Below are 22,687 nucleotides of genomic sequence, written 5' to 3'. Positions count from 1 at the left end.
GGATTCTGTTCTCCTGCAGTAGAGAGGTACGGGCTCCATCACCAGCAGGAAGGCTGTTCCTCCACTTTGATGGTGGCATTCACTCCTTTCGGGAGAAAGGAAAACATTAATGGAGGGGGCTGGTAATATTCACCAAAGCTTGGTTTGAAAAGAATAAGAAGCTTCTTTGAAGTGCAGATTATTTCCATTCAGTTCTAGATGTCTTTCAGAGCTGATGTGAATGCAAATAAATTCATTTCCCCCCTCCTTTTTCTTCCCCTAACATTTTCCAGAAACCAGAAACAACAACAGTTTGGTTTCAAAGTGTCATCCAGATTTTTGGATAGATGGCAGGTGGAGATGCTGTGCTCAGACAGAGAAGATGGCACCTGGCTGTGTGGAGTATGACCCCACCAAAAATGGTATGGGATTCGTTAAGACCGTTCTGACCTTGAAAATATTTATTCCTAGCAAAAATAAATGACTGAATCTGTCTCATACAGAACATCAAAGAATATCATGTTACATTTCCATCAAGAGACATGTTGCTGCCTTCTTGGTATATTCGGGCTTATCTTTTACTGTATATGGCATTCTTTGTTTTGAATTAACACTTTCCTCTGTGTGATGCTTGGTGCCGTCTGTGGAATGAGATGGCAAACTAGGAACTTGATCAGCTGTGGTCAGTCAATAAGCCATAATAACAACTTTCTTGAGATATATGCATTCATGCATATATGGCCTTAAGTAGCCTGTACCCCATTTCAAACCCATGCTGTGTGGCTAAGAGTCACTGTGTAGGTGCAGGCTGTTGGCATGTCTTAGTCTGAAAGACCAAGGCTTGCTATTCACTGTTTTTTGTATCACTTTTATCAGTTCATTACCTTGATGGTTTCTCCCCTACTTTTCTCCAGATCTACTTCAAATTATCTTTCTTGATTTCATTTCAGCCTCAAAGAAGCCTCTTCCTCCCACTCCTGAAGATAACTGGGTGAGTGCAGTGAGGCATGCTAAGCTGTCCTTAGTGTCGTGTGTGTTTAACTAGCAGTGGTGAATATATCCTTATTAAGATTCACCACGGTGCAGTGACCTAGAATATCACCTGTGATAATACTCCCCGGGCTTTTCCCTTACCTTTTCCATATTTTTTCCTAAGTTATAAATCAGCAGCATCCCACTAGAGCTAGGTTCAGTCCTGCAAAGACAGCTTGGTTTCACAAATAGCTTTCCAATGGTGAGTGAAGCTTCAACTGTGGGTTTTTTCAATCTACAGAAAAGGAAACCGGGGGAGTAGGAGGGATATGAGAAAAGCTGCTGTGAAGAGGAACAGAGAAGTGATTTTCCAAACCCACTTGTGGATGGGAAAAAATGTCATTGGTTTATTTAGTAAGAAAGGAGAAGCAGGGTGGTTGTTAGGGCTGGCTGACTTACTGGAGGGCATTGGGACAGTCTCTCCAGGGAGGCCATGGAGATTTTATCATTGGAAGCTTTTAAGAGGAGTTTAGGAAACATCTGTGAAGAATAGATCAGACAGAAGAAACCCTGCCCTAAGAAGGAGTAGATAAGTATTTTCTGTGCAACTAAAATTTTTATATGAAATTCATTGTTTGAAAGTGCTGAAAATTCTCATGTTGCCGCCATACCCCACTAGACGCATTGGGGTGCTTTCCTAGCTTTGAGGCTTTTGAACCCAGAGGACACGAGTGCTGCCAGGGAAATATCATTTCAGAGAGCATGCCATTGTTTTTTATGAATATGAATATGATGAGCCTTTTTCCTAATTTGTGCAGAAATTGTTGCTAGACCCAAAGGAAGCCGTAGTCATGGCCATATATGACTATGAAGCCCAGAATCCACAAGAGCTGACGTTACAATATAATGAGGAATATTATGTGATTGACAGCTCTGAGGAACATTGGTGGCTGATTCAAGATAAGAATGGGTAAGTCCCTTTTCAACAGCCAATTTACAAATACTTTCTAAATCCAGTTTGGTTTTCCATTAACGTATATGCTGGCCTCTAGTATAACTTTTGTGAAGCATCCTCTGACTTAGAGGAAAAGAGTGATGGAAGGTTATTTACGGTAACTTTCTTCCCTTTGATATTGCTTGTATCCAGGCAGCTGAAGAAAAAGGATCTGAAAGTTGATTTTAAAAAAATGAACAGTCCTTAGGTCGGGCTGATATTCGCTGTCATACACATGGAAGAAAAAAATCATGAAAATTGCAAAACTCTCCAAGTTTAGAGGTGCCATCAGTTGTTTCCTTCTTCAGTAACCCTACTAAATACATAACAACCAACATTTCTATCATGCAAAGAGCAGGCAAATCTTTCAGGCCTGACTCCCACAGATGCAGAGAAAATCCTGTCTGTCTAGCACACTCACGCTGTGTCGCATTTTAACAGGCATGAAGGCTACGTGCCGAGTAGCTACCTGGCGGAAAAATCACCTGAGAATCTGCAAATATATGAGTAAGTTTTGCCTATGTTTTTCTTGTACCTCTAAGTGCCTTAGATTTGTTTTAGAAGCTACAAGCCTCAAATGTCCCTACCCCACATAATGTGTCATTGCTAGCACTGGGGACACTCGATTCAGAGGCTTTTCAGCAGAAACACTGACTTGGAATCTTTTGATGTTTTCAGATGGTACAATAAGAACATCAGCAGAAGCAAAGCAGAAACACTCCTCAGAGATGAGGTAAACCAGTGTTACGTGTGGGATGGATGGGCAATAATAATTGATTAATGACAAATGAGGAGAAGCCTGCGAGGGCTGCTTTGTGTAAGAGAGAGCTGAACGCTGGGTTCCTGCTGTGTTGCTGTCCTTGGCTGCTCTTGGTGTGCGGTGCAAGATAAAGGACAGCTAGCAACCCCCCTTACCTCCATGGTAGCTGAGCGTAGGCAGAGAGCTGTGCCATCCTTCTTTGGACAAACACACCCAATGGCTGGGGCTGATGGAAAACACTGTTTCAAACACTGGTGACTGAAAACTGTGATTTTAGCTTATCTTTTCTGTCTCTGCAGGAGGCCTGCGGATGCCAGTAGTTGTCTGAAAATCTAACCCATCTTGTGATGAAATGTTTTGGGTGAAAGCCAGGAGTATGAGTTTAGGTGGTTTTTTTTTTTAGTTTTGTGTGTGTGTGTGTGTGTGTGCATGTCAGCATGCATCTTTAATTTTTCAGTTGAGCCAGACTTTTCCAGTGAAGACTGTAGTGAAAATAAAAAGAATACACCTCTTGTTCAAATTTTCCACACAAACACAACCTTAGTTTTTAAATCAGCTCTTACACTAAGAGGACACCCGAATAAAGTATTGTTTCTTGGAATGATAGTATTTTATGGAAATAAAAGCATTGTTGTGCAGCTTTAAAAATTCTTTTAGTTCCTATAAACTCCTACGGGATGTGTCCACGCATGGTTTAGTGATCTTATTTTTCCTTTTGGTCCTACCAGTGCAATTTTTCTGTGGCAACTACCCCTGTGTGGCTGCAGAGCCTTCTGGTTCAAAACCTCACAGCCCCCAGAGCTCCCTCAAAACATGTGGCCAAGCTCACGAATGATCTTTGGGGAGGTTTGCTGTCAAGGGGGATGGAGGGGCAAGAACAGAGCTTAAAGTAACTCAGACAGGATGGTGTCTCTAACACTTGCCTACCTGTGCAAGCAAACCCACACTGCCAAGGAGATGAAAGCCCTCGCTGTGCATGATATAGATGCTTCTACAGCAGCATCTGGAGACCCTTTTTAGGCTTCCCTGTGCTAGATATTGTATTCAGCGGATATGGTAGATGTTGTACAGATGCACATTGAAGAGACAGCCCTGGAAGGTTTATAGCTCAGTGGCCTGGTCTCACCTGGGCAGAGCTGCATGTTGAAAGCCAGCAGTTCATACGCAGGGGATGCAGTAGCAGTCTCAGCCTCTGTGTTGAGCTGGAGCTGGATCAGTCCGCAGGGGAGGTGGGAAGGAGGCTGAGGCAGAGTGCACTTGGTGGATTAGGTTTGTACCAGGTGTTGTTGGGTGGATAGAGGATATATAAAACGGAGGAAATCTACCATGTGAAGCAAAGGAAGGAATAAAATAATCAGGCACTTGAGATGCCAGATAAAAAGCATCTTTATCTGCCAACAGAAGAAAAATGCCATTTTTATTATCAATATATAGGTCAGAACAGCATATTACATCCAAACTGTGGTGTTAAATCTTCTCCTCTGCCATCTGATCCATTATTGCCTGGCCCTTCAGGATTATGGCCTATGATACATTTTAGCATTCAGATGAGTAGAAAACAATTACAGTGAAAAATTAGAAAGGGAAATTGTTCTGTGAGTGCCAGAGTGGAGGAAGCCTGCTTTCCCACACATTTATGTTTAGATACTAGACGACTGGAGTACCTATGAAAGGGCAGGATCTGGGCCAAGCTTTTCGCATGTGTGGTACATTGGTAAATTATCTTTCATACCCTCCCATATGGAGTCTCTGGTGTTAAGTAAATGGTACTCTTGTTCTGTAGCTGCTTTCTTGATGGAGGGGACTCAAAGTGGTTTGCCTTTCCACAGCTGCCCATTTCATTGAACTTGCTGGAAATTGATACCACCAGTATCGTCAGATAGGGTTGAAAGCAATCAATGGATTCAGAATTTCTAGAGGAGAGGCTTGGAGGGACAGACAGACACATGCTCGTGTACCCACACCCACACATACTCAGTACGAGCACATAAGTCTCATTTCCTCAGGAAACTGAACTAAAAATACATAGCACCCGAGAGAGACCAGCTGGGTGTACCTGCAGTCCCTGGGCAGCCATCGGAGCTGTGCATGGAACAGACCAAGTTCTGTCAGTTGGCTGATGGCTCTTTTTTCTCCTACATGTTTAGCACATCCTCGTGACTGAGCATAGACAGGGCTGAAACAAGCAGAGCTTTGCCCCCAGCCCACTTCTTTTTTTCCATTATGTCTCTAATGAGTTTTCTCTCCTTTGCTTCTGTTACAGGGTAGGGAAGGTGCCTTCATGGTGAGAGATTCGAGGCAGCCTGGCATGTACACAGTTTCTGTTTTCACCAAAGCATTAAGGTACAGCTGAGCTCAGCAGCTTTTCACATCAATAACATCAATGAAATGGCTTCTACGGGAGTGTAATCTCTGTAGCTGTTTTGGCATTATAAATACAGAGCAGAAGGCTCATCAAAATGATAGAGGAAAACACTTCCAAAAAAGGCAGAAGAGTTAGCTGCCATTTGCAAAGCATATTAAATGCTCCACTTCTCTCTGCATCTAAATATATGCCTATAAATAGTCCCTTAGCTGGGGTTGAAATTTAATGAAATTGTCCCCTCAACTGAAGTGTCAGTAGGATGAACATGGACTATATGCTGGACCCATCAGAGGTGGGTAATACAAGACTAGTGAAAGGGTTTCAGTGCTGGGGCAGAAAGTTTTGTTTCAGAAAGAAGAGGCAGAGAAACTTGGTACCCAACCTTGTCGCGAAACCTCAGCCTTTCTAGAGATGAGACCATCTATGAGTGAGAGGAAGAACATACACGTACACAGCTTTCGTTAGCAATTGCAGCTCACTCCTTGCTCCTCTCCCATTCGTTCTGCGTAGGAAAAGTTCTCCCCTTTGCTCGCTTGCTACTCTTCCATTTATACCCCAAATTCCTGTCTTTTTGCTGCAACCTAGTTTTCCTCAAAGAAAACCTCCTCTTTTTCAGCACGGATAACAATCCTGTTATAAAGCATTACCACATCAATGAGACAACTGACTTTCCCAAGCGATATTACTTGGCAGAAAAGCATGTGTTTGACTGCATCCCTGAACTCATCAACTATCACCAGCACAATGCAGGAGGTGAGTGAAGGCCAATGCTGACCAGGGAAGCTGCTGTTTTACCATGCAGCCAGGTGACTGTTTTGAATGAAGGCAGGCTTCCAAGTCCTCTGTCCTTAAAATGAAATGTTAAATGGCATCAACTTTTCTTCCACTTATCCTGGCACTTGGATGGCAGGAAAACAACCACCTCAGGCCCCCTTCTAGCATTACATCTTCATTCTGGTTGTCCTTCTAAGGCTGACTATGACCAACACAGACGTCGTAATGACATACTACAGAGAGCCCTTTCATTCCTGGGAGCCCATGGGAGTGTGTCACCACTGCCAGACCAAGCTACCTGTTTGAATTACACTGCAGGGCCTTCTTGCCCAGGAGGCAGTATATCCCTGGGACTTGATTTGACACAAAGTTAGGGACATGGCCAGAAACCCTAGCCAGACATGGGAGTCACCAAAGACTCCCATCCCTAGAGTCCAGGAGTACCGAGGGAAAACCCGGGCTTCAAAAAACCCCTACAAATAAAAGGTATAATTTGGAATTTCATCTAAGTTAACAGAGACTCACAGCTCACATTTGCTGACAGAGTGAAAATGGGAAATAAGCTGAAACTGCTTAGAATTGGCTTCCTTCTAGCAGCCAGGAAATCAGTCTGAATAGAGGTTCAGATGCCCTCAAGTGGAGCTGAGAACTCAGTACAATAAATCTGTTTCCAGTATCCAGACTGCCTTCTGGGGTAGCGATAGCCACACTTCCCATGACTGTGACAGTAACTGGAACCCATCCTTTTCCTCTGTTATTCAGGTCTTGTCACTCGTTTGCGGTATGCAGTCTCTTCATGGAGAAAAAAGGCCCCAATCACTGCAGGGCTGAGCTATGGTACGATACTCTCATGACTGTACGGGAATCACACTCCTCACTGGTTAGCTGCGTGATCTTGAATATCCCCATGGATGTTGATGAATATTCATGTGACTATCACCACAGTAAACAGCTTTCTTCAGATCTTTACACTGCACTATTCACTAGATTATCATCTTTGTCATTAACATTAATAACTGAATGAACTGATCATGTAGTGCCTTGAGGGAGGTGATGAGAACCCCAGGGTCTCAATGAAGTCAACATTAAATACTGAAATGAATGCTGAAAAAAGGCGATGGGAGTGGGAGCATAGCATAACTTTATGAAAGCTGAGTCCCTCCTGAAAGATGCCTCCATCTGCATATTGCTCTCTACAGAATTTTTCTCGTATCATCATCTTTGTCGTAACTCTTGGAGACATCAAAGAAACTCAGAACCATGTTGTGCTCGGTAGTGTACATATGCATGGTAGAAACAATCCTCCCTGAAGAACTGGATAGACGAGACAAATGGGGAAAGAAAGGGGATGTTGTTGTTCCTACTCTTGAACATGACCTGCAGCATGGACTAGTCAAATGAGCTACCAAAGGTCAGACAGACAATTTGAGGGAGAGCCAGAAAGTCTCACTTCAAGTCCTGTCTCAATGTTTAACCCACAAAAGCTTTTTGTTTGACACTCTACTGTTAGATCCTCACTCTTTCTCCCTTACAATCAACAGGAAAATTGGTCATTAACCACTCTGAGCTCACCCGTGTACAGGAAATCGGCAGTGGTCAGTTTGGGGTGGTCTACCTTGGCTACTTGCTGGAGAAGACAAAAGTAGCCATAAAGACCATTCGTGAAGGAGCAATGTCAGAAGAGGATTTCATCGAGGAAGCTAAAGTCTTGATGTAAGTAGTAGATTCACCGAGAAAATCAGACCGTGTAGGATTCATAAGACTGAACCAAAGTGTTGTGATAATGTTCAGGACTATGAATGGGGGATTAAAACTTGGATTATCTACTATGTATCTAAATAGTGTATAGAGAGACCAGTGAGCTCTGGTGGTTACAAAAGAAGGCAATTCGAAGTGTAGGTGTGCTTCTAACTCTATCAATATCCAGAATGGTCTTGCAGATCTCTGCTGTTCTGGAAGGCAGGGTTAATTGATGGTGTGTTTTGGAGAGCAAAGTGTTTTTTTTCAAAAGTAATTAGATGGAGAAATCTCTTAAAATTTGAGGGAAATTTTATTGAAAAAACCTTACATGCAAAATTTTTTGCTTTGCACAACTGAAAATATTTCTCATTGGTTTTATTGACCTTGTATTTTTTACATTTGCCTCCCTTCAAAATAGACAGAAAAGGATTTTATTTTTGTTTGATTGGATGATTTTCCATGCAGAAGAGTCTTTTGGTGACCATTACCATTAAAATGGGATGATACTTAGTGCTACTTGACGTTAGACTTGGTCTACACATTTTCTTCTTTCTGCTTTCATGGTTGGCCTTTGCAGAGAGAGGGGTGCAGCAGGGTGACATAGGTGACCATTTATAAGGATAGAAGGCACTGACCCTATTTCAGCCTCTTTTGCATCTTCCCTCCCTATCCCACAGGAAGTTGTCTCACCCCAAGCTAGTCCAGCTTTATGGCGTGTGCTTTGAGAACGCTCCCATAAGCCTGGTGTTTGAGTTCATGGAGAATGGCTGCTTGTCCGACTACCTCAGGAGCCAGAGAGGCAGTTTTTCAAAGGAAACCTTGCTGGGGATGTGCCAAGATGTGTGCGAGGGAATGGCTTATCTGGAACAAAATTCTGTCATCCACAGAGACCTGGTATGTTGGTCCCACATAGACTTTTTCTCTTCTCTTTTTCATAGACTTTTGCTCCAGCTGGGCTTTTCCCTGTGCTCTCTCCCTTCCTTAATTTCAGCTTTCACACTCCTCCTGCCTATCTGTTGACAGGGCATTCAGTATCTCCCCTTATTGCAGGAGCAGCATTAATATTTTAGGAAAAAAACCCATCCCCCGGAGCGCTAATTAATCTATTATTTCCCTTAGTTGTGTTTGGGAGAGAAGAAATGAGGACATAAAGTTTGTCTCTTTTTCTGAGCGGACTCTTTCACTCCCCGAGAGCCCCTGCTCCCACAGTTCCTGGGTACTGCCCACTCTTCACGTCTAAAATCAGCAAAGATGCCCAAAAGACCTGTTCTAGCATATGTATAAACATGCATTGCTGATAAAATACTTTTAATTACATGGTGTTCAATCAAGCTGCATCAGTCACTGCTGCTGTTTCATTAGGGGAGCAAGGACTGTGAGGAGCTGTGGGTATTTCAGGGTCTTTCTCTGCCTTTTCTGGGCAACAAGGGCCTGCAAGTCAGACTGGTGGTTGAACGGCTTTTGTGGCAGCAGGAACATGCTGGCTGTAGAATGTACAGAAGGCACGAGAACCTGAAGTTTTTGCCCTCTTTGTATGGTACGATGTCACTTTGATTCTCCTTTTTTCAAGCACTATCTGCTCTGCCAGGAGAAAAGCAACTGAGTGGCTGTGATAGTCAGCCACTGGATAGATAGATAGCTCTGACTTTCTGCCTTCTTTTCTTGCAGGCCGCTAGGAACTGCCTGGTGGGGGAATCCCACGTGGTCAAAGTGTCTGACTTCGGGATGTCAAGGTAATGCCACCGAGGCTGCGCACCCTCCCTGCGGGGCTGTCATGGGATGCGGAGGGTTACTCAGCATGCTCCCTTCTTTTCCTTTTCCAGGATTGTCCTTGACGATCAGTATACCAGCTCCACGGGTACCAAGTTTCCAGTCAAGTGGTCTGCTCCAGAGGTTTTCTCCTACAGCAACTACAGCACCAAATCTGACGTTTGGTCATTTGGTAAGAACCTCTTGTCAGAATGGAAAAAAATCAACAAACACCACTCAGAAAACCTAGGGGCTCAGTTCTCAAGTAAACTCTCCTAAACACTACATGCTCTGGGCTCCAAGGGTGTTTTGCCTGAATAATGGCTTAGGAAAGCAAGCCTAAATCATTTAAGTGAAAGAAAGGAAAGAGTAGTAAACTACCTAGACACTTTGGAACAGTGCAAGTACCATCAATTTAATGTATTATACCTGTACAATGCTATATAATACCAAATAATAAACTCTATTTCATGCTGATATAGCAGGAATGCCCAAGAAAAAGTTAGAGAGTCACTGTCAAGATTGTATAAGGAAAGGAATGGAAAGACATTTAGGCACTCCATCTCTCTGCATGTCAGTCCCAGGCACTGATGCTTCACTCAAACCCTCAGTCTTTCCAAGTTTGCTCTGCTGACTCCATTTGCTTTATGCTGATCTGCAAATATTATTTCACTGCTCACATTTTCTCACCTCGTTTCCTGCTCCCCAATGTATTGTTTTATGATTTGCATCTGTTCTTTGGTCTCCCTTCTGGACCCTGGTAGATAAGAAAACCGTTGTATTTTTTTTTCCCCAAAGTCATTGGCACTGGAGATAACAAAGGCTATCCCCTGGCCTGTTGATCTGGCACGCTAATGTATCTGGCCCATCTCCAGCTAGCATGCAAATCACGGTACTGCAGAATGAATCGGTGCAGTGTGCTGTGCGCAGCACACAGTCAATGGGGTGCCACTCAGCTCTGGGCCTAGCAGTAAATAATGCAGGATTATAACCTTTGCTAGTCTGCGCTTCTGAATTCTCTGCTTCCCTCTCCCTTGACTGCCTTCTGCTGTGGTTGAAGTTGTGCATTCCTGTGGTGGGTTACCAGCAGCATGGTGGGAGCTGGGTGCTCAGACCCACAAAACTAGAACCTAACCTGGAGATGCTTCCGAGAGCACCATTCCTCTTTCCGTGTCCCCTGACATGTGGAGGAGGCTGTCAGCACTCACCACATAATAACAAGGGACAACATTTGCCAGTGGAGCTATCTCTGACACCTCACAGCAAAGTGGCAGTGACATGGAGAGAGATGCTACTTTGGTGAGAATGTTCTTCTGCTTCACAAATTGGAAACTGGCCTGTACGCTGAGAGCCAGATGCTTCCGAAAAGGGTGCTCAGTTTGATTTACTGTCAAGCCAAGCCTGGTAAAGTTGGCTCGCTCCAGTTTCAGGGCTGAAATATTGGTGAGCTTTGTTTGTGTTGGTCAGTCCTTCTTTGTGAAATGTGCAGACAGCAGTGTTGTACATCTGTCAGACTTGTTATCTCCCCATCCAGTGGGGTTTGCATAAGAGGATTCCTCTGTCATGTCATGGTCTCATGACTGTGAGAAGCTTTCTGCTCTGCTACTCTGCAGCCCGTTCATCTCTTCTGCCAGGCCTGAAATCCTGCTGTGTCCAGGAGAACAAAATGGGTGTGAGAAATTCCCAGTGCAGGAATCTGCACACTGCGAGAGTACAGCTGCTTTGCTTATTCTTCAGTAGAGCCAATATCATTGGTGAGGAGCTGCAATCTCTATGCATCTTCCTCTTTGAAGAATTCAAAGCTGGGAAGTTGGCATTATTTAGCAAAGTTGCCTGTGGAATTACACAACTTTATTTCAGATCACTCTATCTATCCATCCGTCTCCCTTTTCTAACACAACATGAGCACAATTTACCAAGTCAGTCATATTAGGTGACAAAAGAAATTAAACTTAATAATAACACAGATGCCTTGTATTCACTCCATTTGCAGAGCATCTCTGATGTGGTGGCCAACTGTGATGTATTCCACAGTCTTTTTGTCTTTGCCTGTCTTTTCCACCACGCTAGAGAAGCACGAGTTTCTGTACTGCTCTGAGCGGTAATAATAGAAAAACATTTGACTGTTTAGGAAAAGAGGAAAAATGTGCTGCAATCCTTTGAAATTCCTTTGTCACTGCATGTGAATTCATCCCAGCAAATCACACCACCTGGGACATTTTGCAGGCGAGGATTTCCCAGTACTGAGGCTAAGCTGACTAACAGGAATGGAGCAGTTCATATTGCTTTCTTGCTCCTGAGTCTCACCAAAATATAAGCATATTCTGGTGTAGGACACACTGCAGATGGGAACATCAGTGACATTTCTCTTGTATGTGATTAATTGGAAGCAAAACCAGATAAATTGAATGAGTGACAAAAAGCGGGTTTTCTTTCCCAGACTGCACATCTGGATGGAGTACATGCACAAGCATTCCCTCTCCTTCGCAGTTTGGGAGAAGACATACAACGCTGCTTTCTGACAAATAACACACTTGGACTTCATCTGACTCATGGGGAAAGGCATCCCTGTCATGCTACACTATCAGGATGCAGAGAAGTCAAACTTGCAGTGACCAAACTGGTACTTCCACACAATCCGGTGCCCAGCAGAGATCCTAGTTGGCATCCTCAAACTGTACAGCTGTGTTAGGGCCTGACTTTTCAGATCTGTACTGAGAATCCAAGTGAAAATGCTTTTCCAAGTAACAGACATCAATGCTGAGCTGCAGAGAAGAGCAGGTGGAAGGTGGCCATGGGCCTACTGAGCATTTTATTTGCTTCTTTGTAATTTTTCTCATTTGCTTGCTTTAGGAGTGCTGATGTGGGAGGTCTTCAGTGAAGGTAAAATCCCCTATGAGAATCGCACCAATGGAGAAGTGGTGGAAGAAATCAATGCAGGATTTCGGCTCTACAAACCCAAGCTGGCCTCCAAGGCGATTTATGAGGTCATGAGCCACTGCTGGAGGATGGTTAGTATTGTAATGGGAAAGCCCTAGTTCCCAAAGACAAGAGCTCTCTCCCTCTTGGCTTTTAGGAGGAGAGAGAGGTATATACTTCACATGCTAATACAAGGTAAAATCCTGGAGGTGAAGCATTCTGTAGCTTTCATCTGCACTAGTGAGCAAACTCTAGGCTCTTTGCTTTTATTTAAGGTGCTGTTTCTGTAGAGTGTGTTGACTTCACTGAAAAGTCTATGTAGTGCACCTAACTCAAGTCAATCCAACAGTTTGCTTCCTAAGAAAGCTGTAGATCTGTTGATTTTAATAGTGAATTTTAATAGTGATGGTAAAAATGACAGCCAACCTTGTAAAGGTACTTAGTGTCCACTAGGAAAAATTCATTGCTAGTAGAAAAGAAACATTGCACAGAAGGAAGCTCATTCTTCCATTGGCATTTTCTCTATACAGTAGATTGTATTTTTGTTAATGCTCAGATTCTTCACGAGGTTTTCCTTCCTAACCTTGCCATTCCTCTCAAGCTGACATTAATGTTCTCCCTCTCTCTTCTCTCCCTGCTTAGAGGAAAGATGACCGGCCGTCCTTTTCTGTTCTGCTGTATCACCTGAGTGAAATCTCTGAGTTTGATCTGTAATCACGGTACCAGCTGCTAAGCGAAGCCAAGAGAGTCCTGAGAGGTCAGGTGGCTGGATTTTCCCCACACAAAGCATTAACAGGAATCCTCTCACCATAGACACTTGCCATATGCCTGGGGAGAAGGAGAGGGTAGAGGCTGGTACTTCCAGACAGACAAGATATCCCCAGGTCTTCCAGAGCCTAGACAGACACAGGCTTTGGTTTGGCCAAGAGCGTGGTTTGCATCTTACAAGCATAAGCAGCAATTGAGCACAGAGTCCTGAACCACACAATCCAGCGATTGTGTTTCTCCTGAAGATACACCCTCAAAACTAGGAGATCTGAGATTGCTATTCCAGTTCTGTGAACACCCAAACGAAGGTCTTCCCTGGGGAAAAAAACCCCTGTCTTTAACTGAGGAGGAACATTTAGATATTTCTGTGGCTTTCTAATTCAGAGTGGGCTGGACCTGAAAGCTCTGAACAGGAATAAGCCTAGGACACACAGGAACAGGCTGGATTAAGTGACTGTATTTCTGATGCTGATATTTCAAAGTGGTTTTGTTCTCCCTTTGCATGATTTTCTCTGAGACTGTGGTATAACAGGAACAGGATTCTGGTACCTGGTAAACTGAAGAGGTGTCTGTATGTGCATGAGAATTTGTAAGGAAGTAAGAGAAAAAGCAACTTGTTGAAGAGTCTTGAAATTCTCAAATTGCATTGTGTAGCAAGTGGGAAAATGGGACTCTGATGCAAATGGAGACATTCTTGGAGGGAGGAAGTCAAAGCTGAAAGTTTATATTTTTTTTTCTTCAGTCTTTCTACATCAGAAGATAAATACATGATCTCCATCCAATTTCTTTGAATGGAGTATGGAGGACTGAGCAGTGCAGAGTGCTATGTGTTTTCAGCCTAGGACAAGATGGGATCCCAGGATCTGATTATCTGTGAAAGGTACAGGAACCTACTCTTGAAGTGGTGTGTTTGGAAGGAAGGAGCCAGAGGGCTCAGAAAGGTAGCCACTGGAAGAAAACATGCAAAGTATGTGATCAGTGCATCAGTGATAATGAGAAGAGTTTTCTCCTACTTCAAAGAGTAACTGAATCATCACAAGTAAAGACTTTGCCATCTCTTCTGTGAACAAAGGGACTGATCAAAGAAAAAGTTCTACGTGAATGGACAGACTGCCTGGATACTTACTCCACAAGGAGTTCCACATTATGCAGTGACAGCAGAAGAAGGTACAAACAACATCCATCTCCTGGTATTTCAATTAAAATATATATTTTCACCACAAGACAGAGACACTGTTTTGACATAACTGACCTCAAAACCAAAAGTGTGGGTGTTGGTGTCCTGCAGAACTTGTAGATAAGATTAGGACTTTCTGTTAAGCATTAACAATAACTAGAGATGTCAAAGGGACTCACAGATGATATGTGCATATATGCAGTATGTATTTTTCATACTTCTCTGTTTAGGCAGGTGAGAACATGAGTAAACCTTGCGTGACAGCAGTTTACAAAAACTCTGAGGTGCAAACTTCCAGCAGCACTCTCTTCTGTCATTACAGAAGTCAGGTTCAAAGATGTCTGCCAACAAAAATGGAACAAGGAAATAACGTAATCCCATGATCTCACATATCCTGTGTCAAACTATTTCTTCATAGAAGGAGGCTTAATTTTTGGTATTTTTCAGACCCATGGTTCTAGGGCAGCTTTTAGGAGCCAGAATATCTTTTCAGGTATATGGATAATGGCAAGGCATTAGTTCCTGCCTTATACATCTTCCCACTTTGCTTTGATTCCACATTATTTTCTTTGGTTTAGTCCTACAAATATCATGCAGAATGACTCTCCCGGGCAAGCGGAATCCTAACATTCAGACCAGAGGTTGTCAATCCTAAATGCAGGATCAGAGTGCTACCTTCAAATCAGGATTGCTGCCAAAATCTCTCGGTAGTCTGAACTAATATGTGGAATATGATAATCTATAAACAGATTTTGAATTCTTGCCTGCAGTTAATTTAAGCTAAGTTTCTTTTTGTCCTTCTCATCCTTTAGTCTGACTTAGCCTGTTGTCACATTGTGGTGATGCTAAACTTGGCATTTAGCCAGTGAAGTTTCCAGTAGCCCTAACCATGTTAAACTGCACATCTACAGCTAAATTTCAGGACAGCTGGCCATAACCCTATTTTCTCCCCCTCTCGATTGCACTTAGACAATCCATACAACCACAGGATACTCTGAAATTATTCTTCCCTGAGCACACTCTGTGGCAGGGGTATCTGCAGGCTCACAAAGTTGAGCTTCTGGCATGCTGCCCCCTCCATCCTTGGAGGAACCAGGGGTCTGTCAAGCTTGAGGAGGTTGCTATTAAGTAGCAGCATTATTGCTCCACCAAATAATGTTTCTGAGATTATATTTATATTTGAATAAGTGTAATATTTATTAGCTACCGGGTGTTGCACAAAATAATATTGTGATGTTTTATGTTCAGTTTTCTTTTGCAGTATTTCTATGTACGCGATAAGTATTTTTACAACTAATAAAAATGCTGAGTCCCAACCATGGCTTTCACTATATGTTAGCAAAAACGCAAAAAACATCTTCATGCACTTACAATCATACAGCTTGCTCTTCCTCCAAATCCTCCCCACCAAGAAGCAAACAGGCTTCTTCTGGCTTTCTGAAATATCTCTGTTCCCCAGAACTATGGCTGTGTTCTTTCTGCGGTTTAGATTATGCACTGGGTTTATGGGGGTAGGAAGTATTGAGAATCCCTTTGCCAGTTCGACCCTCTTCGCTTGGCTGTATTTCAGGAAGGTGGGAGACCGTGCTTGTCCCTGCTTTTGCCTGCTGGTTAGCAGAGGCAGCAGGTGCACGGCTCTGCCTACGTTGCACATTTGGCTGGAGCCGAGGCCCAGAGCACTGTCCCAGCGTGTCCCCGACCTGCTGCTGCCTCGGCCGGGCGCTGGCACAGCCAGGCTGGCGTCCCAGCGAGGAAAAGGCAGTCAAGCAGTAACCTCATCTCGAAAGAGCAGCTGATGCTTCTCAGTGGAGAGCAGGGGCTGGAGTGCAGCAACATTAGCCATGAAAATCTCCTTCCCGGGCATGTGTTGGTCACCCTGGGGAAGTGAGGGTTGTTGGTACTTGTTCCAGTGGATAACTGCCTTAAAATCAGGCCTGAAAAAATCTAGAATTTCCTGAAACCTTTTCTAATGAACATGTTTCTATGCGATGTTTGGTTTTGTCCTCTCTGAACGCTGCGCTCGTCAGCACGGCAGGATTCAGGTGAATGGCTCTGCTAAATCTCACTTGGCAGCCACTTCAAATTCGCGTGTATTCTTCTGTTCAGCTCATCCCACTATCACGTTATCTCTCCCCTCCACGCATAACCAGCTGATGCACACACTCCTGCGCCTGTAGCTGTATGGGGCCTGCCCTCCACTGCCGTTCTTCCCAGCCTGCAGAGAGATCTGCAGGACAAGTGCAGGGAAGCTCACTCTATTATTCTACGAGCGGAGACAACACAAAGTAGAAAATTAAAATAATATCATAACATTCATGGAATTCCCATTCCCCTGAGCCTGGCTGATAATGGGAGCAGATTAAACTGTGCAGAAAAAAGTCCACAGCCGTTTTTACTGCCACAGTTTTCTTGAACTGACCCTGTTTCACCCACCGCCTCAGAGCAATATTAGCTGTTAAATCTTTTGGATCTGCAGTAACAATGCTCACTTACTGAATTTTTCTGACAAGTAATACATAGTAAAAAGAGGAACGATGGCTACAAAATTTTTCAGTCAAAGGTGAGATAGAAGAAATACTATGCAGGGGAAGGAGAAGAGTCCACTCCCGGAGATGCTATTAATACATTTTTTCAAGTGTGGTCCTGTCTATTAACACAAAGGTAGTTCTTAAGACCATCTTGCTGCTTTTGTAGTTTGCGGCCCCCGGTGTCTTCATCCCATGGCATCCATTCAACTTATAGTCACTGATCTACGGTGTAAACCTGATGTCCAAGCTTCCCTGCAGAGCCAACAGACACCCATGGGGAGGAAGGTCAGCCCCACACTGCCACGGACAACCGAGCAGCACTCCCTAAGGAATCAGGAGCGGTCACTCTAATCCAGGAGGGCCCAGACGGTAGTCCATTTTTCGCATAGGCTGATGCTCAGGAAAGGGACATGGCCAGGGCCACCAAGGAATCGTATTTAGGCCTGTGTCTAGACTTTCAGCAGTCCTTGGGTATCCACCAAAGCCTTTCAACAAACAAACAGGCAGCAGCATCAGAAGCCGAGAGGGCTGCAGAAAAATGAATGAAGGCCCCATCCAGGGTTGCCATCAATCACCACGAGGCGATGTTCTGCTGAAAGCTGTTAAGAGGTCCAGTTTGGATTTCACAGTAGATCTGAAGAGCTGTATTGGAGCTTTAAAAGGAAGCACGAGCAGAAGGACTGGAAGCTCGTCCCTGAAGAAATGCCAGATGTCAAAAATGCCAAAAGGAAGATCTTTTGGATGCGGCGCTGACTCAGAAGAGGCTTGCAGCTCTGAGCAAAGGCATTGCCTTGTGGTTTTGCTCCCTAACATGCTCGGTGAGCCAAGGCTTTTCTATGTATTCTGTAAACAGCGCTTTCCTTAAAATGGTAGGTAAAACCTAACGACGGGTGGCACAGGTCCTCCGAGGGGAACAGCGGCTGAATTCCTGAGACCCATCCAGCTCAGCAGCGGGGAGACGGAGAATCCCAGCCGGGTCCTCCCTTCTCAGGGACCCCAACGCCCTCACCCAGCATCAGGCCTCGGGGGGGCGGGGGGACGGACTCCGGCAGCCACCCCCTGCCCTCTCCCCTCCGGCTACCGACCCGGGTGGGGTGTGTGTGGGGTTGGGGGGGTTGGTGGCCTTCCCCCTCCCCACCATGGCCGCTCTGCCGCCAGCCCAACCTTCCCTCAGCGGAGCGGGGGGGGGTTTACCCGTGTGCGTGGGGGGTGAGATGGGGTCGGTGGGAGGATGCAACCCCCGCCGCTGCCCGGGGGAGGAGCCGCCCGCACGGCTCCAGCCCCTTCCCGCGGCGGGGGCCGGGGCTCCCCCACCCCCGCCGCCGCCGCCACCACCGCCGCCGCCGCCGCCGCCGTGCGGAGGGGCCGCCGGAGAGCCGCGGAAGTGGTGCACTTGCTGCAGCCATTTCCTGCTCTTTGTGCGGGCGGCGCGGAGCGGAGCGGAGCGGAGCATCCCACCCACCCCGCCGAGCGCCAGGTGAGCGGGGCGGGGGTGGGCGCGGGGGCTGCGCGGCCTCATCCCACCCCACCTTCTCCTCACACACACCGTCCTTCTCCCCGGGACGAGCGGAGCTGCGCCCGCCGCCGAGCCTGGGGTGGGTGGGGGGGGGTGTGTGTGTGTGTGTCCCGGCCGCCCCGGGCGGGCTCAGCGGGGGCGGCGGGATGGGGAAGGCGGTGAAGAGGAGGAGGAGGAGGAGGAGGAAGGGGGGGGGGGGGGGGGGGTAGCGGCGGGGCAGGTGCCGCCGCCCCGGGGCCAGAGGGAGGGCGGGAGGCCCAGGCGGGCCGGGATGTGCGGGGATGTATCCCACAATGCTTAGAGCTACCTGCGGCATTCAGCCTCCCCGCAGCCACTGCAAGGCGCGGGGAGGGGGGGGCTGGAAATAGCGCAGATCCCCTTCTCTTCCTTCCCTCTTCTCCTCCCCCCCCCCCCCCCCCCAGCCGGCATCCCGGCTCCGAGGCCCCCCAGGACGGCGGGGGAAGGGGCCGAGCCCCGGGCCCGGCGGGCGCTGCAGGCCCCGCCGCGGGTGGTAGAAGCTGAGCCGAGCCGGGGGGGGTCCGCGGGGATGGTTGGAGGAAGGGGGGTGGAGGAGATGGGATGGAGGAGCTTGAAGGTGGTCCCGGTGGGGGCTCCCGACCGGCGCCCCCGATCACCCGTGGCGTGAAAATATGGTGTCCCCGGGGAAGGTGGAAGCGCCGGGGTCCGAGGCAGGGTCGGGAGCGATGGGCTGGGGCTGCGCCCGCGGGTTTCGGGCTCTGGCGTCGGTTGGAGTCGGAGAAACCTTTCCCGTCCAAAACCGCCGGGTTTCCCCCTGCGTGAGACCGTTCGGGAGCAAGGTGCGCCCCGGGGAGCGTCTCCGTATTGAATTTTTCCCACCCGAGGACGCTGGAAATGCGTGGTGCCAGCCGCATCCCACCTGGGGAGGAACGGGTGGGTTCTGCCGGAAATTTCCGTGGGTTGGAAGGAGCGGGAAGGAATTAAGGAGAAGAAAAAGAGGCACATACTAAAACCTTCCTGCGTGCTCGGGGTTGTTTTGGAGAAGGGGGAAGGGTGACGGTTGCGTGTGCTGTCAGAGGACGCTGCCAGCAGCGGAGCTTGTCCCCCTTCGCCATCTGCCGCTTTCCACGGGGGGTTCCTGACCACAAAGATCTCGTAGAATTAGGCTGAGTCGCTGAACCCTCCGCACCCCTCCTGCCCTGCACAGGTACCAAAAGAAAAAGCACCCTTGTGTTTTGCGTGATGACAGTTGTCTGGGGTTAGTCACTGAGATGGGTGACTAGCCTGGTGTTTTGGTGTCTGTCACAGCCATATAATTCTAGGGTAATTCCCTGCAAAGGATAATTCTTTTCTCCTTTTCTCTGTACAGTTAATTGTTATTAATGAAGCCTGAGGAACATGGAAAAAATCTTCCATTTTCTGACCAGGGTCTCCTGAGCTAAGCAGAATGCTGATTTCACGATAATAATGTTACTAACAATTATCATCTTTGCATGAAAAACAGGAAGGTTGGGTTTGGAAGATCAGTAATTGGCCAACTAGCAACAATGCTGTCCTGTATGATTTAATTTCGCAAGAAGTGCTTTAGCTGTCAGCAGCGGGGTTGCTTGTAAATTTGCTCTAAATTTCTCCACTATATTGGAAATGTAGCTTCCTATACCTGCCTGCATCCCTGACCCTCTTTTCTTTGGCACCAGAAAAAAAATTATGAAGTTGTTCTAAAAGAAATAAACTCCAAAATAATTGTGTTGCTGAGAGGCAAGGGCACCGTAAATGCCTGGAACTCAGACCTAATGGAACGGCAGAAAAAGTAAAGTAGAGATGCAGAAAAACAGCTTCAGGACTCATGCACTTTGGCTTTCTTTTTTAATGGGAAGGGTAATTTCATGGTTATTAACATCTGTGTCTATGTAGGGCAGAAGCCCAGCTCTGCCAGCCTCGCTCACCCTGGCTGCATTTATTTGCTCCTGCAAAGAACCTCCTGACTGTGGTGGTTGCAATTACAAGTAATTCTTGCAGCATGAGAAAAGAGGTTGATGACATGCATCCTAAAACACAGGGGACTTTAATCCTGTGTGTTTTAGGCAAGGGTCAAACTAAACTTTTGCACCCTGAAGTTACTTCTCTTGACTAAAAATATGTTGGTGGCCAGGAGCATTTATCTTTGTCTTGCTGTGAGGCAGTGGGTATCAAAAACACTCTGCTTTTATGCACCTGAGACATCAGTCTGCTGGGGTACCTGTTGGGCCAGGATGGTTCCTGAGCACTGGTTAGATGCTATTTTGGAGTAAGAGGGAGAAGCATTATCACAGGGGCAAAAATAAATTAAGTGACTTTCCCAGGTTACTCAGGGACTGGGTGTCAGAGCTGGAGAAGAATCCCAGATCCTCAGTAGGTGACTGGAAGCTTGTCCTCCTTCTCTACCTTGCCATGTCCCCAGCAAAAGTAATTTTGCTGCTCGTCTCACCCTAGGTTTGCAGTGCTTGGACCCTGTCTTACTGCCAATCTCTGGGGCAACTCCCGTTTTTTCTTGCCTCCTTTCCTGCTCTTGGTAGCTACTGCAGCTCCAGCGTGAATGTCTGCTGTAGGAGCAGGCGAGCTGAAAAACTGAAACAGCCCGTGCCACTTCCCCAGAGCTCTCAGCTGTGCAGCTCCGAAGCCAAGCGCACATGCATGCAACATATTCATTATGGCCCTGCTTTTAAAAGTCTTTCTTTGTTCCCCCAAGCTGCTCTAACAATAAAGTCGTCTTTGTTCCTCTCGCTGCGAAGAGGATGATACTGCACCGATACTTCTGGGCAAGCATTTTGGTGGGGAAGGTAGGACCTGCCCTGCAAGTTCAGGCGTCTGGAATGTCCATCCTCGCTCCTTCTCAAAGCCTTCCTACACTGTCTGTTAAATCTGGCCCCCACGATGTTACCACAACAGAGTCATCATGTCGGGAACTCTTTAATTTCCATTTCAAGGTGGGGGGGAGCCCCACGTGGCCAGGTCCCTGCGGTGTCTAGAAGCCTCGGTGCCTCTGTGTGACCCTTTGGCTTTAGAAGGTGTAAGAGATGGCCAGAGGGGTTGCAGCTGAGATGTGGGGTGGGGAGGGGAAGTTTTTGCAGCAGATGGACAGAAAGTATGAGCAGCACTGCACTCGTTAGCACCGACGATCGTTATCAGAAGAGGTAATCAGCCCTGTGGCTGCATCCCTCTCCGGGGGTTTCACTGGGCTGGGGTTGCCTTCTGCCAGGCTCACGTTGGATTTTGCCAAAATATGTAGGACTGGAGGGACTTTGGCCTCTCTGACCAGCAGCGGGATATGGAGAAGAAAGTAGTTTTGTGAGACTGGCTGTGTTTGAGTTCACGCAGGCAGGATATGCTTCCTCTGTGTGAGGGAAGGCGTCACCCTGCTGTGCACATGTTACAGCAGCAGAAAAGCCCCGTTCCTGGGCAGGTTGCCATGCTGCTTTTTGGGTGGTGCGGCCCCCAGCCCCATGGCCACGTCCGTCGGAAAACCACCAGCATGGACTGACTCTCCTCTTCCCAGCACGGCCGCCCCTGCCTTGAGGCCCAGGTGGTGGATGGCAGTTAAGGCTTAATGAGGATTTTTTGATGAGCGTCCCCAGGGATCCCATCTTCCCTGGGCTGGAGCCGCTTGGTTGCTGCCACGTTACCTGACAGCTGCCCGCCTTGTCAATGGATCGAAAGGATGAAACTGGATTTGCTGGGGCAGCCCCAGCACATATGTGTTAGAAACCTTTTTGTGGGAAGGTGAGGGAGGGTGGTGTGGGACTGTGGCAGTGGGATTTCCCCATTCGGCTCTGCTGGGCAGCCCCCATGGTGGGGAGACATCACACAGCACCCCATGGATGGGGCCAAGCAATCGCTGATGCCTTCAGAGCCTTCCCCAGCCTTTGTACCACTGCACAACCCCTCTAACTGCTAGACGGGCAGTGGACCCCATCCAAGAGCAGAGCCCTACAGCCACCCCAAGGAGCAGGCGAGGGGCCATGGCACAGGCAGATGGGGGATCGCTCGAGGCTGCTCCTCCATGGATGATCTGGGGTGAGGATCCAGATGTGCCAGCCCTGGACCAATGACCCCTCCGTCACGCGCTCCGGCTGCGAGGTTGCTGTCTGTCACAGTGTGCTACAGGCATGAGACCCAGGGGAAGTCCTGGCAGACCACACTTTTCCCCGTAGCCTCCGTTGGTTTTGCTGTTGGGCTTAAGAAAGCGTAGAACTGAAATTGGGAGTCCCCGTGAAGATTCATCTGTTAAACCCACAAAGTCAGTGTAGTTTTTCCATCTGCATCCAGATTCTTGCACTCTGCTCAGCCATGGCAACGCACGGGGTGGGCTGATGGCCGATTGCACTGCTAGCTCGCTATGGCTTGACACTTCCTTTTCTGTTTATGTATTTCTACACACTGCCTCTCTTGCTCCGTTTGAATGCAAGATATTTGGGGCAGGGACTGACT

The 22,687-nt window shown here is 47.0% G+C and overlaps 2 protein-coding genes across 2 annotated transcripts in view; both read left to right on the top strand.

The window, feature by feature from the left end:
- ITK (IL2 inducible T cell kinase) overlaps positions 1 to 17,783 on the top strand; it is a 35,109-nt gene extending 17,326 nt beyond the window's left edge. Inside the window, exons 4-17 of the mRNA XM_049829772.1 lie at positions 273 to 401; positions 930 to 970; positions 1,770 to 1,921; positions 2,387 to 2,452; positions 2,624 to 2,678; positions 4,969 to 5,048; positions 5,687 to 5,823; positions 6,607 to 6,681; positions 7,386 to 7,557; positions 8,262 to 8,478; positions 9,253 to 9,317; positions 9,408 to 9,526; positions 12,187 to 12,344; positions 12,895 to 17,783. Coding sequence (XP_049685729.1) covers positions 273 to 401; positions 930 to 970; positions 1,770 to 1,921; positions 2,387 to 2,452; positions 2,624 to 2,678; positions 4,969 to 5,048; positions 5,687 to 5,823; positions 6,607 to 6,681; positions 7,386 to 7,557; positions 8,262 to 8,478; positions 9,253 to 9,317; positions 9,408 to 9,526; positions 12,187 to 12,344; positions 12,895 to 12,966 — 1,538 coding nt within the window. The 3' untranslated portion in view covers positions 12,967 to 17,783. The remainder of the gene's footprint in view (positions 1 to 272; positions 402 to 929; positions 971 to 1,769; positions 1,922 to 2,386; positions 2,453 to 2,623; positions 2,679 to 4,968; positions 5,049 to 5,686; positions 5,824 to 6,606; positions 6,682 to 7,385; positions 7,558 to 8,261; positions 8,479 to 9,252; positions 9,318 to 9,407; positions 9,527 to 12,186; positions 12,345 to 12,894) is intronic.
- Positions 17,784 to 17,982: 199 nt separating this feature from the next.
- CYFIP2 (cytoplasmic FMR1 interacting protein 2) overlaps positions 17,983 to 22,687 on the top strand; it is a 52,684-nt gene continuing 47,979 nt past the window's right edge. The window contains exon 1 of the mRNA XM_049829517.1: positions 17,983 to 18,202. The gene's annotated coding sequence lies outside the window, so the exon portion shown is untranslated. The remainder of the gene's footprint in view (positions 18,203 to 22,687) is intronic.

Source organism: Accipiter gentilis, chromosome 26 (assembly GCF_929443795.1).
Source record: "Accipiter gentilis chromosome 26, bAccGen1.1, whole genome shotgun sequence".
NCBI lineage: Eukaryota > Metazoa > Chordata > Aves > Accipitriformes > Accipitridae > Astur > Astur gentilis.
This window is presented reverse-complemented; position numbering and strand designations above follow the sequence as displayed.